Here is a 19846-nt window from a genome sequence, read left to right as displayed (position 1 = left end):
GAACAAAAACGAACATGAATGATAAACGAAATGAATTCAGATACACAATACCCGATGGTATAAGATCAACAAATTTTACGATTTAAATCGAACTAACAGAACACTATCGCTCAAAACATCAATCGAAGTCAGTAGTCGGTTTGATGACTGAATTCACTCTCACAGTGAAAATGGCAGCATGTATCCATTTGCTCAAACTCTCAGACTGCAGGAATAGTATATCACCATAATCAAGCAGTGGAAACGTTCAAAGTCGCGGCAGTGACCCTTACCAAGAAAATCGTATTTATAAATATATCATGCTTTCTGACAGGTCAATAATAAAAGAAATTAATTCAGATGCATATAAAATCATATATTAAAGAGATGTTGCTCGGATCCGCCAATTTATGATTCGAGGGGGAACTCGCTTTCTCCATCCCCCTTCAACCCCCAAACGGGAGTGAGCACAACCTCTTGATTTTGAAAAGGGATAAAGTGTGTTCCGATAACTAATTTTGAAGATCGCGATCGTATCGAGTACTATCGTGCTTAAAATAGCCATCGATAGTGAAATACCAGCGGAAATAGTGAAAGAGGCAATGCGGAATTTAACTCTAGAATATTATTCGTATCAGACACATTTCAAAGGTATTTAATGTTGTTAATTTTTTGTCCAAAAAGTATTAATTTTTGTCAAAAAAAAAATTGACAAGGGACAATTTTGATAAGTTTCCAATATGTTTTGTTCATTGTGTAGCACATTTATTGTATAAGTATATTCATCATTCTATGGAAATAAAATTGAAATTTCAAATAATTATTCCAATTTGTCCCCAAATAGTCAACTACGCTGGACCATTTATGATGCAAAATGTTATCGGACTGGTTTAAGTTTAAAATGGCGTTTTCTGTAGAAGAAAGGGTGAAAAAGATAAAATTATTTTTTAGAAATAACGACTCCGCGCGAACAACAGCGACTTTATTTAACGAACGACATCCTGGAAAAAATGTATCCGCTGCTAACGATGTGCCACTGGTTGCCAAATTTGACGATACTGGTTCAGTCGGAAACAAAAAGAAGGTGCATGAAAGAGAACGAGGGGTTGTGCCTGTCTTAGGACATGTAGCAATGGGTCCGACCTTTAGTGCTAGGAAATAGTCCGATAATAAAAAATCAGAGTTAGATCTCTGTTTGAAAACAAAAACTATGCATTCGGCCCAAAAATCATAAATTACATTCGAAAGCGCATCTATCCAGGAATGCTATCAAAAAACAGATTGCAGAAATTCCTTCATTTGCAGTCTTTCAACCTCAAAGAGAGGCAAAGGGTGTTAATCTTCTTATTTTTCGAAAATGTCGAATATCTCTAAAACCGAGGAACTTGATTCTAAATTCCCTATAAAAGACAGTTGTGGCAACTCGGCAAAAAAAAAGAATTCGGATAATCGGATATAATCTTCTTATGCAAACTTTCGAAATGAGCAATGCAGTAAGTACAAGTCGAAGATGTATACAACCGGTATAAATTCAATGTGCATTTTGTGGAATTTCTCACCTTCAGCTCCAATTCACTAATCTGTTGAGTCAATTCCGCAACTGCCTGCGTCTTTTCCGCGTCACTAATTCTAGCGTTCATGAGTTCATCTTTCATTTTGCTCTCGAGATCAGAATATCTTCTTTGTTCCTCGAGTAGTCTAGCTGCCGCTTCTCGATCTCTCAACTCAGCTGCTTCCAGCTGTTCTCTCTGCTTCTTGATTTGTTCATCCTGTCTTCTTAGTTGATTTGTGCTCACTTGAACTTGAGTTTCTAATTCCATTACCTGAAATTGATCGGAGGTAAGATTTAGGAAGATAATATGGAAATTAAGGTACTCATTACCTTTAGTCTCAATTCTTTCAGTTCCGTTAGGGTTTCCATTTCTCTTATTCTGGTAGTCATGAGTTCATCTTCTAATTTCTGAGTTTCATTGTGACGATTTTCCCAGAATAGTAGTTTTTTGGGTGTGCTGTGGCTTTCGCCAGATTGATTCTGTTCCTTCTGGTGGTCCTGTAAATGTAATTGCATCTATTACTTCGGTTAGTATTGTTACGAACGACTTTGTGTATTTGTCGCTTCTCGAATACTCGAGAATTAACGAGCTGCTTCGCGAACTCGGACAGACTTTTATACACGGTCATTATTTCTTGATGTAAAATTTGCACTTATTGGTAACATCAACTATTACATTATTTTCCGTCCCTGTATTGTTTGAAGGGAATCGGAAAAAGACCAAATTTCCTTTCAACCGCATCAAAAGTCACGTAGTATAATTCCCTCTTAACAGTTTCGCCAGTGCTCCTACACCACCGGCACAAGGGAAAACTAGGTCATTGCAGCAGCCAATAGACTTGGCCATTTTCTCTCAAGTGCCAGAGTTTTTGACCTGAGTCTCTATGAACGTCATCTCAGAACGATCCAGCTTCCAACGTTCGAAGACCAATGAAGTTTGAAGTGAACGGATAATCGGTAGCTTCTTCGGTAAACAAATATTCGACAGTTTCTCAAAACTTATTTCTTACCTGTAAATGTCTCTGCCACTGTGCGCTCAGCTCACTAACTCTCTGCCTGAGATCCTTCAAGGACAAATTCGCCTCAGCTTCCCTCAGCTTGACCGCAATCAATTCTTCCTGAAGATGAGCCACGCTATTATCCGGAGCGGTCTCCCTGAGAGTTTTTTTGTCTTCCTCTAGCTCGTGTATCTTACTCCTGAGTTCCCTGATGAGAGCATCATTTTCAGCTTCTCTCAGTCTAACTTTGACAAGTTCTTCCTGTAGACATTCGATCATTTCTTCTCTCTGTTGTAACTGTTCTTGTTTCATGGATATCTCTTCTATTGAAGATTGCCTTGAAGTGTGCTGGAAAGGATGAAATTACTGCTATAGCGCAAAGTTATTTATAAATATGGGTAAATTAGGGTTCAAAACTGGACGCAGATACAGAGAGAATAGCATTAACGCAGAAAAAATTGTCGTTCATCAACGTTCAGGTATGCGCATGAATGTGGGTTGAAAAAACTAGTACATGTTCGTTACGAAAGTGCTATTAATGTTGCCGTGTTTTGAAAGTTGAAAAAGCTTGTGAAATTATTAGTTCAAAATTAAAAAGTGCTATTATTGTTGCAGTGTTTTACCCCAGTTTTCGCCGGTTGACAGCGGACATAAAACTGAGAACTCGCTGCGGTATCGTTTGTACTCACACAGGAATTTTAAATGAAACACCCTATATTCTCCAATGCAGTTTCAAGTCACAGATTTGTCGAAAAGCTCCTTGTTACCGGTTTTTCAGAAATGTCCTCAGTTTCAAAGATATTTAGTTTTTCTACTTCATTCTTGACATGGGACACCTTATATACAGGGTGAGTCTTTGACTAGTACAAATATGTTAACATTAGATTTTCCGAATCGACTAGGTTTAAAAGATATAGGCTATTGAAAAACCATAAAAAATGTTTCAAGTTCTATCTCAGAAACGGTTTTATCGAATTAAATTAATTTCGGAATATAGTTTTTCATTTATTTGATGAAAATCTTTTTCCAACAAAAGATACAACCCACTTCTGTATAATGCGTCGATTTCTAATAATTTGATGGTCAAGAAGAGTATCTGTGATATTCTAAAAATTGGGTACTTTGGCTGAATGCAAATCTGTGTGATAGATTTAGCTGAAGGGAATTTTTGTTTCTCCAGGGGTGGCATAGCTCAATATGAAAACTTAAAATGTTTATATCTTTTAAACTGTGCCGATTCGGAAAAATGGTAAAGCATAAAAGTGTTCCTTTGGACCTTAAAAGTCAAATATATACTTAAAAGTATTCATGACTCACCCTGAATAAATCTTATATATGCGTCTTACTTTTTACTTTAGTCCTCTTTCGAGTTCGTACTATGTTTCTATTCAATGTATGTGTATTTTTCATGATATTGTAACCAGTCCGGCCCTTGCGGTCGGACCTTTCGAGAACCAGAGCGGTCGCGAGGTTCTAGAACAACCGCGAAGGTACCTGAATGTTTCCGGCGCCTATATAAGCCCAGACGAGGAGCAGGTAGGCAAGTACAAGTACAGTTACAGTGCAAGCGACTAGTAGAAATAAACAAGAGTGGAAATAAATAGTAGTGTAATAGTTAGTTTGTGAGTTATAAGTGTATTAAGTGTAAATAAATAATTTTAATAAGTTGGACGTTTTAATCAAGCGAAGAAAACGTTACAATATTAAGAAACTTTCATATGATTTCTTCATCCTATATGAAATTATGTCAATTGAAGAAAAATCATAAAATGAATTAAATCTCTGAATAAATGAAAAATATGTTTATATATAAGGTGCCACATGACAAGAATGAAGTTGAAAAACTGTATCTTCGAAACGGGTAACATTTTTGAAAAACAGGATGCTTTTCGACAAATCTGATGCAAAAAAAATATCGACTCTCCTGTATATCTCTGAAATGGTACTTAATTGCTATGATCCGTTAAGAGTATCACATGAAACATGCTGACAAAAATATTTTGAAAATTCTCAAATATCTCGAAAATAAACCAAGATATAGCGAAATATTTGAAACAATCTTTTTTCAGAAACGTCCTAAAACTGGAGAACAGATCAAGATATCTATCACAGAACACAAATAACCTATGATCTGCATTTTTCGTCTGTGTCGTGCTGTTGTCACTATGATACGCCACGCTACGAGAGCGGCGATTTACGGCAGTTTTCAATGAAACTATCTATCCATTGTTTCACTTACTGAAGATAGAAAATGAAAATCCACGATTCAGTGAAAACATAAGTGCCTGTGATAATAACTCCAATTTTCCGAGTGAAATAAGAACTTAGTTTGAATATTGGTGTTCGGTGTTCATTATAAACAAGTGTCTGGTATTTTATTTCCTGAGATCATAATTCATAATTCTATTTCAAAAATAAATATTCAACTAGGTAATTTCAAAATAAGATAAAAAAGATAAATAAAATATGTTAATTCTGTTGATAACCAATTGATATCATACGGTTGATTCCACCTGTCATAAACACGATATGGGGGGTCGCATCAATTTTGACACATTCATTAAAGGTGATGGATTGCATTTATCGATACAATATTTGTATAGAATTTTCTGACGAACTTTTTCGAGTTTCCATGAGTCTCTGGTCTATATTGTTCATTACACTGTTTTTAAAATCCATCGGGTGGAAAACATAATTTCAACTTTGGTGAGTGTTTCAAGTTGCTTTTTTTTCGTCCAATCTAATTTATTCTCCGAAAAAGCTGATAAATTTGTGTATTTTTGATTATGTTAGTATAGTTCGTGTTTTACTCTTTTTTGAATTATAAAAAAAAATATTTTTTTTTGGATTTTTTAAATTTTGTTTCTTACTATTGAAAGTTTTAAATGTTATTTCAGCCTTTATTGCATTCTATGTTGGTAGATTTTATATGAATGGATTTATATAAGATAAGATCTTTGAAAAATTGTATCTTTTGTAGCCCCGAAGAAGTGGAAATATATCCGCGAAACGTCGGCATTAGTTGCCGACAAGATAACGATATGAATATGCATTAACAGCTGAGGGCATTGACAACTACGGCGACGTAGCAGAGGCTAGCAGACAAATGAGTATTTACTCGGCAAAAAACTGACTACTGTCTCGTCTGCTTGCTAGCCTCCCTTGCGCCTCGGCTATCAATTTGCAGCCTCGACTCAAATGGACAGTATTTCATCCTTGGTACATAATAACTATTAACAACAAGAGCATACATACAAATGAAATTGTCATCAACTGTGGCATAGTTGGAACAAAAATTCATAATATTGCTACGAAAGCGTGGTGGGGTCGCAGAATTATTTCAAATCCCCTTTATAAGTCGGGATTTAAAATAATTCCATTGCCCTTCTACCTCTTCGTACATTTTCTTGTGTGCTTACCGTTTCTTCCATCATGAGTGACAAAGATCGAATTTTCTCATTAGCCAAACACAACTGGTGGGTGGTTTCTAAATGCGTGTGCCTCAGAGCATCCAATTCTCTTTGAACACAGAAGGTTGTTTCTTCTTCTTCGGCTCGACTCACTTGTCCTCTAACCAGCCGATCTGCCAAAGCCTTGCTTTCTTCCTCCAACATCTCGCATCGATGTCTCAATTGTTTATTCTCCGTTCGAAGTTTCTACAAGAGGAGTATTGATTATTTTACACTGGTTATGTTCATGTTTGGGAACCTTCACCTTCAGTTCTGTCATTTCTTCTTGTTCTTTTGTTTTGATTACAATGTATTCCTTCTCCAATTTCTTCATCTTTTTTGCGTTGTATTTCATGCTGTAAGCTAAAGTCATCAAATTGTCTGGATCAGCCTCTGCTCTCTGAGGCAATTCTTTTTGGAAGAACTGAAATTTGGAAAAAAAAGACGTTTTATTAAAAACGAAGTCAAAAATCGATATGTTAAAAATGCATAAATCGAGTAAATGTTGGCGTTTTAAAAACCTGATTGAATGGAAAAGGAGAAAATGACCAAAGCTGTAATAGCCTGAAAGTCATAACCCGAAAACAAAAGAAGTGCGGTGGAATGCAGTTGATGGTATTATGTGATTCTCGGAAACACAAAACCGTAATTTTCTCAATGGGTTAAAAAGTTGTGGTTCAGGTAACAATCATTCTACCCACCCTGTACAATAATGTCTAAGCTTTGTGGGTGTAATAATAGCGAATTACATTGCTCGCACTATTGCTGTACTGTATAGATCACATAACGCCAATTATAATTTAACTCAAAACAGTTTATATTATACTATTTTCACAAAAATTAGTTTTTAAACCGTGATACGTGTTTCGCTATCACAATAGCATCCTCAGGTGACATAAGTTAAAATTGATTGATTGATTAGATTTTTCTTATCTTCGCCTTCTTCCTTTGTTCTTCTTCCACCTTTTTTACTATTTTTAATCTCCTCTTTAGTTTCAGTTTCCGGTAACTTAGACTCAGTCTTTTTATTTTTAGAGACCTTTGCTTTTCTACCTGCAATTGGGGTGGTGGGTGAATTGCTCTTCTTTTCAGACTTTGATGATTTGATGTTAGACTCAGAACTCTTACTTTTATTTTTGATTTGCGACGTTTTTGGTGGGGAAATTATAGAGTGGGAATTAGTGTCCAATGGTGAAACAGGAGGTGACTTTTTGATAGGTGCATTCGACTTGCTTTCTGTGGATTTGATAGATGGAGATCGTTTTTTTCTGGAACTATTCGATAGGTCTACCTTCTTATCTGTTTGATGAACATTCACCTTCAAAGGTTTCTGACTAGAAACTACACTGGCTAATATATCTATGTCGAGTTGTTGTTTTTCAGAAACACATTCTTTTATATTCAAGAACACTTCATTATCTCTTGTATCTTTGGATATATATGATGAATAGAAATTATTAGAATAATATAAAGTATTCTGAAGTTGTGACAATGTTTCCTCACTGAATGTAGAGACACTAGTTGTAGAATTACATTCTAAATCTGTATATGAATTATATGGAGGATCTCTGGTTCCAACATCTATTATTGATTTGATTTGCGCGTTAAAAAACAAACATAACTCATAGAGTCTTTATTTGGCAATTATAGGCGTGAAATCTAGCCGAAGACTACTCCACTCATTCCTTGGAAACTCTAAATTTGAACTAGTGATTTATCAGTCATTATCCATTGATGATCTATCAAACTTCATGGTCACCACCACAGACATAGAGACATATAAAGTCATACTAATAGAAAACTCAGGTGGGGGTAACTAGAGCCCGAAACAGATATTATTTGAAATAGCATATTTTTGAATATACATATATATAATAATCTCCCAAAACTGGTGAATGAGTCGACGTCGTCTCGTTTGGTAAACGTCATTCGTGTGAATAATAGCCATCATACTATGCTGTTGAATAGAATACTATTTTTTCTGAGTTAAAAAAAAATTTCAATCCCTCCAGGAAGAATATACAAGGTGCCTAACCGCGATGGCCTATTTAGTTTTATGGAAACCTAATAACATCTTCAGTTCACTTGATGAGAATTCAAACAGAATGTTATAACTTGGGTAAAAACTCAACGACTTATGAGGTATTTTTCAAATATTTCTGCTAGGGGGGTTTCGCAGGAAAATCTTTACAATTTTCAATTTTTCTTGCTGTTTGGACTGAAAATGTACAAGTCGGTTATGAGGAGATCATCAAGTTGGACAAATGAAATAGAATTTATCATAACTATATACCTATATTTTGAAATCACAACCTCCTTTTCTTCTATTTCAGTCAATTCTACGCAAAAAAGAGTGGGGTTCCTTAGTGAACCCTATACATGAAATGAAAACTTTTAGAGTTATCAAGATAAAAATTGTAATGAGGGAAACAGCCATTTCGAGCTGCTTGTAGCCTCTCACCATAGACATAGAGACATGGACTGAGCAATGTCAGCATGAAATTGGCTTTTTTTATAGAAGGAGAGAAATGATCGTCGGGAATTTACCTGTCTCTTTTTTGTTCACATAGAGGTGAGTGTAGACCAATCAAAATTCTAGAAAGAGACAACTGCATTCCCGACGTGCGTTTCTCTCTGTCACTTTTTTTGACCGTATTTCATGCATAGATAGAAAGGGAAGGCACAGTCCATGTCTATATGTCTATGCATCTCACTTAGGAAAACCACAGATTGAAACAAAATTTCGATGATCCGATAAATAAATTTTGATATTTCATGAATTGTTTATGGATCCTCAATAATCACAACAAACAAATTATAAAATGAAATTTATTAAGAAAAGAATGTCATAATTATTTATCGAATTTCAGTTTATTTATGTGGTTTACGGAAGTCGCAGACTAATCAAGCAGTCCGAAATTGCTGTTTTCTCTCATTTATAGGGTTTGTTTAAGTTAACCACTCCATATTTTACATAAAATCGAATGAAATAATAAAAAATATAGGATTCATTTGAAAATCTTGAGTTTTGATTAATTGGATTCAATTGTACATTTCCGGATTAAACAGCAAACAGTGTTAGTTATAATACCACATAATAGCAAAATTGAAAAAGGTTAAGATTGAATTTTTTCAATCTTTTGACCTCTCCAACAGAAAAATTCAAAAAGTGCGAACTCCGTTTATTTCACGAGAATCTCAAAAACTCATAAACCGTTCTTTCAAGTACAAAATTGTGATTTGTTTTTCTATGAACGTCATCGCAGGTAATCACCTTTTATAAACTGTTATTCATTCTAAAAGTGCCTCTTACATTGGCAAACTAAGGTATGTCTTTTTCCCTTCTTAGTTGTCAAGTCATGATAGTTTACCTAACAAGCCGAACTCAAAGGTAATTGTAGATTCGCGACGATATTCTTCCGTCCGTCCGATTGGTAAGGGCGCCTTTTTGTTGCATCAAAGCTAAAATAACCTGAGACCAATGCCCAGAAGGGCGTACCCCAAGAACTAAGTTAGGAACCCACCTTAAGCATTCCCTCCATATCCAAAGACATCAAATCGTCTTTTCCTAAGGTTAACATGGCCAAGGCCATTTTGAAAATAATTTCCATCCCTTCCGACAAGAACACGTCCATTATTCTACAGGCTAACGGCAGTGTCAGGGTTGTTGTGAATAAGGTTAGGAACCAACCCGAAGCGTACATCGATGTATGGAAATTCTGGGACTGAAAATGTTGATTCAAGTCGGGCAGTTGTTCGCCAACCAAATTTTCTAGTTGGAACATGCAAACACCGAGTTCAGCCATGCTGGGCTTGAACATATCGCGCATTTTGTAGTCCTGCATTAGTTTTACTAGCACAGCGAAAGCTTCTTCTTCCGGCATCTGAAATATAAAAAAAAAATATGTAGAAAATGTACAGATTCACAAATAAAATGTTTAAATACACTTTTTTTTTTATTCAGCCTGGATAGAAAGATATGAAAATATAAATTTTCTTAATAGTGACGTTTCGGAGGAAAGTGGAGAGACTGGGGAGAGCAGATTTCCAGGTTACTTCGCTCTGATCGTGATAGTAATAAAGGAACGGTATTGATGTGCAGATTGAAGATGCGATTCTGGAACGAAACAAATGAGCTATGTCGCCCCTAGAAACCTGACACCAATCATTTAAATATACCATTTTAACCTTGGAAATATGCTACTTTAAGAGGAAAACAAGCATAACACTCACGTTCTCCATTCCATTTGGTGAACGAAGTAGAATTTATGATACAATAAGTGAGTTACCGCAATTTCGTTGGTGATAAATATTGAATATTCTTCTCTTGATTCCCATTTCCTTTTCGACAATAACAACAGCTTTAAACCACCCATATTTGCTTTGCTAGTCATCTAAATATCATTTATTATAGTTGTTTATTTGATTTCGTACAAGAGATTCAAACATAACCTCTCATTTTCAAATAAATATATGACATTTTCTTTTAACTTTCGTCGCCAACCGAGCCCAATCGGAAAAATTGCAGTTTCTTTCGATCTCGGGAATATTCTGATAAATATATCAAAGACTCACCCTCTATAAAAGGGTAATTTTGTTAGTTACATTATTTATAGGTTATCATAAGATACATTCAAAACTTTGGAAATTTCGATGAAATAATTGGTGAAATTGGTTAAATTCATGGAAATTATAACTTACAATGGAAGCGGTAAAGGAAAGAGAAACGTGCTGCCTAGAGGAAGATAGAACTAGTAGTGGCAAAAAGCTCGATAAAAGCATTGTTTACGAGTGTTTAGTTTGCTGTTGTTGTGCTTTTTGTGCGATTTTCCCCAGTGTTTTGAAATAAAAGTGTTTAAATAACACTAATACATAATGGTTAAATTTTGTGCAGACATAAACTGTACAAACTGCCGGTAAAAAAAAAAATTTCATTCCCATTGAGGAGGACTATTTTATGTTCATGGCAATAAAAATTTAAAAGTAGGATCAGTGCCGTCAGTATTCAACTTCCCTGATAAAACACAAAAGAAAACTTTTAAAACCGCACAGCTCGCGTTTGAGGTCCTCTGTTTATATAAACTTCCCAAGGGAATAAACTCCTAAACTTATTGTATTGAATTTTGAAACACTCTGTATTCATTTAAATTCATTAAATAAACCATTACTGCGATCGCAATAGGATTTATATTTTTCTTCCCGCGACGTTCCTTGAATTTTCATATTCATGAATTTTTTCAGCTATAAAACAAGTAATCATTCAGGAAATGCATGCGCCCAATATTTTCATGTTTGCTCCTAGAATTGTCATGAAAAACGCACAAATAACATAAGTTCCATACTCATTCAATGCTTTTTAAATGGAATTTGCGGGCTTTTTGCCACTACTAGCTCTATCTCTCCCGGCAACACATTCTTCCAAAGCTCGAATATGGGACGGCTCATCCATGTTAGGTTCAATTATTACCCTTATTTTGAGTTAGGTTAGGGTTAGTGTAAGGTTCTATAATGGATATTTGTATGTTCCCTTACTTTTGTTACATCTCAGTCGAAGTATAAGCCCAAAAAATAACAATTTTCTAATGAAAAACCCTGAAATTTTCCGATGTTTCAGCAGAGCTCCATTTTCAAATATTTTTTCGTAATTCCACGTTTCACAATTTTCTGAAAATTCGAAAATCTGACATTTGAAAAAAGCAGAATTTACGTGGAATCTATTTTCATAACAAACCTTTGTGAAAATTCAGAGTGTTCATCTTTCATTTCTCGGAGTCTACATTTCCATAAATATCAATATTGAAAATTTCAGGGAGAGTTTTATTTTCTTTTTGCCTATATGGTTTTCATTCACAGACTAGGTCAATCTTCATGGGTAAGGTAATGGAATGATCGTAAAGTACAAATTAGAAAATACTGAATTGTTTCGCACATATTTCTTATCATTATTGGGTACTCACCTGCATAAGTAGGAGTCCAACAATGAAACCTGACCCTTGACAATATCCAACCTCGCGATCATGTAAGGAATATGCTTTTATAACATTGAAAAGAGACTCTTGCCCTAGGCCATCTTTTTCCTTGAAGAAATCGTGTTCCGGATATGTACGTGCTATATCTCTCCTTATAACTTTTTCACATGGAGATTTAGTCTGAAAAAAATTTTAAAAATAATGAACGAAGAAAATTGAAATATTCCTCGGAAATTTAATTAATGCTTAGTGACATTGCAATGGGAACATTCACTAATAGTAGAGACAGAATTACATGAGTTCCACTAGGATGAGTTATTCAACGATTACAAGTGCTTCGCTATCCCAATACCATCTTCAGGTGGGTGAGAAGGTATTATTATTTATTATTTGAACCGGGTTATCCTTCCGGGAACTGCGACCATATAAATCTTTCGTTCTCTACCCTCTCATTCATAGAAACCCAAGGAGGTCGTCAATGGTGTTGATAAAACCGACAACATCCTTATATTAGGAGCCTTGGACGTTACTTCGTGATTATCCAGGACCGGTTTTCCCTATATGAACGGATCTTAGGCAAGCCAGCTTTGGACACTTGCATACCACATGGGACCATATGTTTACCAGCTCTTTCTGCTTCTGATCCACAGAGCCTACAAATCTCATCTGTTGACTTTCCCATACGGTACAAATGTACCGACCAAATATTTGTACCGACAGTGCCCGGTCAGCAGTCCCACCATCACCATAACTCGTGACAGCTTCATCAGCTATCTAGTATAGGTCAATGAAATCATCGCGAATTTCTTTGACTGAGTGAATCCAGAGGGTTATTCTGTTGTTCAACTCCTTATATTGCTGCCTTTTATTGGTCTTTTCTAAGCCCTCAGAAAGGCTCAGCTCCAGCAGATGTTAACCTTGATGCTCTTTTTGCAAGTTCATCGGCTTTTTTTCCTTCAACACCACAATGCCCTGATACCCATGGAAGAGTCACTTTATTGCCTCTGGCCAGTTGCTTTATGGTATTACGGCACCACCATGTAAGCAGAGATGCCTGGCAGTGATTCCAGGGACCTCAGCATGGCCTGGCTGCCAGTGTCTCGATCTGGGACATCTGGGATATCTGGGAGGTTATACTTCCCAGGGTGAAGTTATACTATTAGCTACTGCGATAGCGTGAAACACGTGTAGTTGGTAAGTAACTCATCCTAATGAAGATCATGTACTTAATTCAGTTTCTACATTATGGATTCTCATCAAGACTCGATTTAAACACTAATACTAATTGAAATTTCCTTCAATTTTCCACTAATTTTTGAGTGAGATGGATAGTTCTCACCTTTATATATTCGGCGTATAACTTCTTTTCGGGGGCTTCCGTGGCAGAACACAAAAGCTGCCACACAATGGCTCTGAAATGTTTTGGGATCCCCCTCCTGACCAGTTCCCTCACTTGACCATTATGCTTCCTCCAGTTGTTTTCCCAATCGTTCACAATTCTACCCCACATGGTCCAGAGATCTTCCTCTCCACCTCCATCTTCTGATCGATCTTGAGTTGAACTTGTACCTGAAGATTAGATTGAAAATGTATCTATTAATTTGTGTTCAATGAAACCGCATAAGGATGTAAAAATCTCGTGGATAAAATGACATACGTCAATTTTCATAAACATAAAGCACGCCATCATCCATGCATTCAGATCCGAAGAAATAAATTTTTTTATAAATAACTATTCGGCTTTAATAATTGCAAAAATATTATAACAACTTAGCTCGAAATGAACCAACTGTTTGAAAGATATATTATCTATAGAAAAGCTTTTTTCCTGAAGGCAGATTGGAGGGGTTAAATTGTGGGAACATGATAATACATGATAGAAAATTAAGATAGATCGTAATTGAGGAAAAGTTATATGTTTGCTTCCTTAACGTTAGCTTCGGAACTCGGAACATATTTATTTTCTTTATAACCATTCAATATCGAAAAAATATTGAAAAAGGTTCATTTTCATTTATCCAATTTTACATGGAAATTTCAAAGTAATTACATCATAGCGGAGTGATAACGTCATCGATGTTTTTATATTTCAACTACATACAGGGTGAGTCTTTGACTTTGAGGTTAAAAGAAACACTTTTTTCCTTTACCTCGGTTCAAAAGGTACAGGCTGTTCAAAAACCATAAAAAAAAATTAAAATTCCATTTTGATATGTTCAACAGCCGAAAATGAAGACACAAGTGTAATAAATTTAAGATGCCGGGAACTTAAAATTAGTCTGAATTATTAACTGAATTTTTTTTGTTACCATAGTTTTCTTTTCGTTAAAAGTATTACGAAAGAACAGGACCAGCTCTAGTGTATACAGCTCCCCGCGATACAAAATTAAATTTTGTCGGCCTTTTTGTTGAAAATTTTTTCGGTCTATTAATATACAATTGATATTCATTCTCAAACCTTTTCATTAACGTAAGATCTCCACCTGAACATGTTAATGAGGAGGTTTGAGAATGAATATCAATTGTAGATTAATAGACCGAAATTATTTACATTTTCAGTGACACTGACCTGAGGATGGCCACTGGCCGAAACGAGTAGTCAAGAGTATATCATTATTACAAGTGTGTTATACTTCCCGCATTCGATTTATAATTCAAACACACTCATGGAGGAATTCGCAACAAGTCTTGTATTGTACCTATTGTTCGACGTATAGCAGATCACCATATAATTTTGAGTCCTAGTCAAAGCTTCATCTATTGTTACCTTTTCAAATTGACACACTGTATAGTTTTGAAATCTGAATTTTTTTCTTATTCGAGGATGACAAACTCAATAATACACTGCGCAAAAAAAATAACGCACATTCTGAAAATCTCAATTTTAATGAAAGTTAACTCTACATTGACTTTATAACTTATTTTTTATGTTCTCTCGGGAAGGTTTTGAACGAAACAAGACACATTAAATGGAAGAAAAATTCAGGATTTCACCGAATCTTATGTGAAAGAAGAGAAATGAACCATTTTCAAAATACTGAAATGCTGATAAGTGATTTAATACTTAGTATTTCCACCCCTTGCGTTAATTACAGACGGTTCATACTCAAAATGAGTGATCTTAAAATGTTCTGATCTAATCCTTCCCAGATTTCTCCGAGTTGGATTCCTAAGTCATTGAGAGTAGCTGGATGATTTTCTGAACTTTTCAGCCTTCTATTGAGGTTGTCCCAAACCTGCTCAATCGGATTGAGATCTGGACTTCTTGCTGGCCATTCCATTCGAGAGACTTCAACCTCTTCAAGGTACTCCTGAACGATGCGCGCACGATTGGGTCTGGCATTATCGTCCATAAAAATGAAATTTTCACCAATGTATGGGGCAAATGGCACTACATGCTCTTCAAGAATGTTCCTTATATACTTATCAGCATAGCTCCATTATCAACGACCACTAGGTCTGTGCGAGCAGCAATGGATATGCTCTCTCGCAAAATCCAAACGCGCCCTTCGATGGACTGGGGTAAGAGCTGGGCCTCTTGCCGCCACACGAGGCCTTAAATCATATTCTCTGAGGCGGTTTCTTATTGTCTGAGTGCTAATTTGCACCTCATGAGTTTGCCCAAGCTGAATTTGAAGGAGGCGAGCGGTTGCAAACCGTTGTCTCAACGAAGACACTCTCAAGTAACGTTCTTGAATGGCAGTTGTTACGCGTGGTCTACCCTGTCCTGGTCTTCGGACATTCATACCTGTCTCCCTGAATTGCTGCAACATTCTGGACACACTTGTATGGGAAACTCCAAACCTTTCTGCAATTCTTGTGTATGTCCACCCTTCTTCTCGCAAAACTACCGCTTGGGCACATTCCTCTTGGGTCAAATTGCGTGTTTCGCGTTGTATAGCGATCGAGTGTAGAAAATCAAAGGAATGAAAAACTATTGATCACTAGAATTGATCGAGAACAACTGATTTTAGAATGGAGCCAATACATTCAAAATCTGATAATATCATCTTTTTTTATTCCTGCTGGGAAAAAACATCTGTATTGAAGAAAACCGTTGAAAGTGGATAACATATGCATGCATAATTCTGATAAAAATAATTATCATTGAGAACACCTTCAGTTGTAGAATAAATTTGAGATTTCCATAAATGCGTTAATTTTTTTGCGCAGTGTAGTTTGCATTTAAAAGAATAAAAATTTGCTTCATAATTAGAAATTTTCTTTTCAGAATAGTCGTAACGTAAAAAAAGCCTTTTGTGAACTTTTCGAAATCGTCAAAATATCAATTTTGCTAATAACTCAAAAACGGAGCACCGTAGGCAAATTTTTTTTTTTGGGAAACTGCCATCTAGCTTTACTAGTTTCCGAGATACCTTCACTAGACATCGAATATGGAACATCCTGTACATTCACGAATAACGCATCCGATGCCATATTTTCGTTACACTACATTAGTTTAGTAACGGTTTCAACAAAAATAACCCCAATTTTTTAATTTGTATAGGAGACCCTGTAAATAAAAACTCCGATTGAGTATTGGAATTACCAGGATCTGCTTAGCAGCAGGCTCATTCGGCTGATGTGGAAATTTTTCTGAATGGCCTAAGCGACCGTGAACATAGTAAAAGGAAGAAGAAGAAGTCCCTGTAAATATTCTTGAATTTGAAAAGACCCAGTCAGAGACAACCTAGTCTCCGGACCTAGTTATTCATTTATTTATTTATCCTGAGATAACAGAGATAAAAACCTCAGAAAAAACTCTCTGTTTGCCCGTATAAGTGTAATGATGATGTATTTGTGTAAAGAATATGCTGAAAATAATTGAAATTGAAGGACATCTTCTTCATATGACAAAATCCAAAAACTTCTTCCCATTCTTTCTACTATGATGGTTGACGAAGAATAATCTGAAAACAAAAAAGAAAGAAAAAAAACGAGAGGGGTGTATTGAATTTTATTTTACTCATTAAATAATTTTGAAATTAGTAACCCAACTCAAAAAAGAATCGGTAACCGAATGAATACCTTCGAAACCACCCTGAAAACGATATATTCGACAACTCTTTACCAAGTGGTCTATAGTTTCTTCTTCTGCACCACACTCACATCTTGGACTATCAACAGCATTCCACCTAAAGAGCATGCTATTACACCGACCATGGCCAGTCCTCAGTCGATTTAGTGTACACCAAATTTTTCTTGGAAGATCAAAGCCAGGAACTTTTTTTGAAGGATCAGTAATCAAATCTTTATTAAAGAGATTACATGAATTCCATTCTGATTGCCAAAATTCTTTATGGTTATTAGTTGAATACAGAAAATCATTAGTCCATAAAGGCTTACGAGATTTTAATCTGGCACTTCTAGAATCTGGTAAATATGATAAAATTGGAAATGAATTTGGGTAGGAATGGAATTTATTCCAAGACTTCGAGACTGCCACCTGTCGGCGAATATGAGGTGGTACGATGTTTGACAGAACGGGTAACCAATGCAAAGGTGTAGATTTGATAGTCCCCGTAACGATCCTCATAGAATCATTGAGTATGGTGTCGATTTTATTGACGTGAGCACTGTTGAACCAAACAGAGCAACAGTACTCAGCAGCAGAAAAAACTAGGGCCAAAGCTGTCGTACGAAGTGTGATGGCATCAGCACCCCATGAAGAACCAGCTAATTTTTGAATTATATTGTTCCTCGATTTTAATTTCAAACGTAAACTCTCCAAATGAACCTTAAAATTCAATGAAGAATCTAATTTTATTCCGAGATATTTAGGATTGAAATTATGTTGTAAAACATCATCATTAAAAGTTACTTTCAATTTTCTATATTTTTGCTGATTATTTAAATGGAAACAGGAAACTTCTGTTTTATTTGGATTAGGACATAACCGCCATTCAAGGAAATAATTTTTCAGGATTTCTAAGTCTTGCGTTAAAGTATTTTCTATTACTTCGAAATCAGAATGGCGAAAAGCAAGAGCAATATCATCGGCGTAAATAAATTTTTCGGAAGACGTATCGGGGATATCACATAAATATAAATTGAAAAGAAGAGGAGATAATACCGATCCTTGTGGAAGTCCATTATTTAAAGTTTTGAAACTACTGCTTTTATCATTAACAAAAACACGAAGTCTATGAATTATTCACAATACAGCTATTTAAATAATAATTGTATTGTAAGTACTAGTTAATGAAAAAAACTCGTTATTATGAATTCGTACGACGTTTCGTGGAAATAATTTGAAAAAACGAGGTATAAATTACTGAACATTTGAAAAATAGGATTTATATATATATATATATATATATATATATATATATATATATATATATATATATATATACTTTAGAATAAAAACGTTAAAACGTGTTTCCAGATTACCCTCTATGTAGTTAGAAATAAACTACTCAAATACAGTAGATAACTGTTGCCAAACTAATGGATAGAAATAAATTCAACGATTAAGAATATGGTTCATTTAAGAGAAAACATTGTTTTGAAATATTAATGATGGGCGATTAGGTTGATCGTGTAAGAAGTATTGAAGAAGTGTGTAATAATTTCGATGGTTCGCATCCTGAACGTAATGTCACATCACGAAGCTATTAGACAAAATTTACAATTAAAGGAACTGAATTTAGTATCTACGAATTCTGAGAAACAAAGTATTTCAAAGCGCGCAAAAAAATACAGCAGGGGTGGCCAACTTGATAAGACTTGATGAGACTATGAGACATTTACTATTTACCGACGAAACCCTTTCAGATCCAACAATTATAAAATTGGCCGATATTTAAATGAGAAAGTATCTATAGTTGAGTTAACGATTATACAGGGTTACTTTTAGAATTGTGCATATATTTTGACAGAACATGTCCCAGGTCAAAAGAAACACTTTTTTCCTCGCTTTTTTCTTCAACATTTTTTCAATTTGGGTAGATTGATTGTTGAAAATTCATGATAATTTCGGAAAATGAAAGTATTTCTCATATTTTCTCATTTAATGCGCCGTTTTCGAGTAATTTGATATTCAAAAATGAAAATATCTGTGGAATACGAAAAATTGGGTATATTGTCTGAATGCAACTCTGTTTAAGATAGAGAGAGGTAGTGCCATATATTTACCGTGTTATTTTGAAAGAACTTTTGTTTTTACAGAGGTGGCATATCTCATTACGAAAACTTAAAATTGCTTTATGTATCTAGTGCTTCTTTTGACCTCAAGAATCTACTGTTAAAATATATGTACAAGTCAAAGTCACACCCAGTATAGTTCACCTGGTCGTATGTGACATCAAAATAACTATAATTCTGAAGGATATGCTCCATGAAGACAAATGCTTGTGATTAAAAGTCAACCGCCAAAATACAGATATTAAATCAAAAAAAAGATGTAAGAAAAGTAATTCCATCCAATTAGGTAAGCAATATAACAAAATATAATATTGAATGAAACACGAAACAAATAGGTATTGCTAATTTGTTGTTCAATCAAATAAATATATATCCAATTCATGTTTTTATATAGCTGCAGTATTTGAGACATTGAAGATTATAAAAATAATCATATTTTTATTAAAACCATTTTGAAGCATTAATTTTGACTTCTGTCAAAGCAGTGGACTTCTCATTGCCCCACTAGAATGAGAATCTTCTTCCTGTTCATCTTCTGTTAACAACCATCGACAATCCGAAATTTTATTTCAAAGGTAGAACGTAGGTAGATATATCGAGAATATTCACAATTTTTCGAAACAACTCTCAAAATGAAATTTCAGATCTCCATTCCTAATTTTAAAACATTTGAACTTACCCCTTTCTGCCCTGCAGAATTCGAAGTCCAAATGGTCATAATCCAACTTTTCTGAATAATCTATGTATTTTTGT

At 35.1% G+C, this 19846-nt stretch overlaps 1 protein-coding gene across 1 annotated transcript in view; it reads right to left on the bottom strand.

Annotated features, from left to right (window-relative positions):
• The window catches only part of LOC123308295 (ecotropic viral integration site 5 ortholog), a 103491-nt gene that overhangs the window by 6392 nt on the left and 77253 nt on the right, over positions 1 to 19846 (bottom strand). The window contains exons 3-10 of the mRNA XM_044890901.1: positions 13287 to 13516; positions 11936 to 12127; positions 9503 to 9862; positions 6244 to 6402; positions 5949 to 6185; positions 2542 to 2877; positions 1862 to 2029; positions 1539 to 1802 (exon numbers count right to left, since the gene is read on the bottom strand). Coding sequence (XP_044746836.1) covers positions 1539 to 1802; positions 1862 to 2029; positions 2542 to 2877; positions 5949 to 6185; positions 6244 to 6402; positions 9503 to 9862; positions 11936 to 12127; positions 13287 to 13516 — 1946 coding nt within the window. The remainder of the gene's footprint in view (positions 1 to 1538; positions 1803 to 1861; positions 2030 to 2541; positions 2878 to 5948; positions 6186 to 6243; positions 6403 to 9502; positions 9863 to 11935; positions 12128 to 13286; positions 13517 to 19846) is intronic.

The sequence above is a fragment of the Coccinella septempunctata genome, chromosome 1 (genome assembly GCF_907165205.1).
Source record: "Coccinella septempunctata chromosome 1, icCocSept1.1, whole genome shotgun sequence".
Taxonomy (NCBI): Eukaryota; Metazoa; Arthropoda; class Insecta; order Coleoptera; family Coccinellidae; genus Coccinella; species Coccinella septempunctata.
Note: the sequence above shows the minus strand (reverse complement) of the source record. Positions and strands in the feature narration are given on the sequence as shown.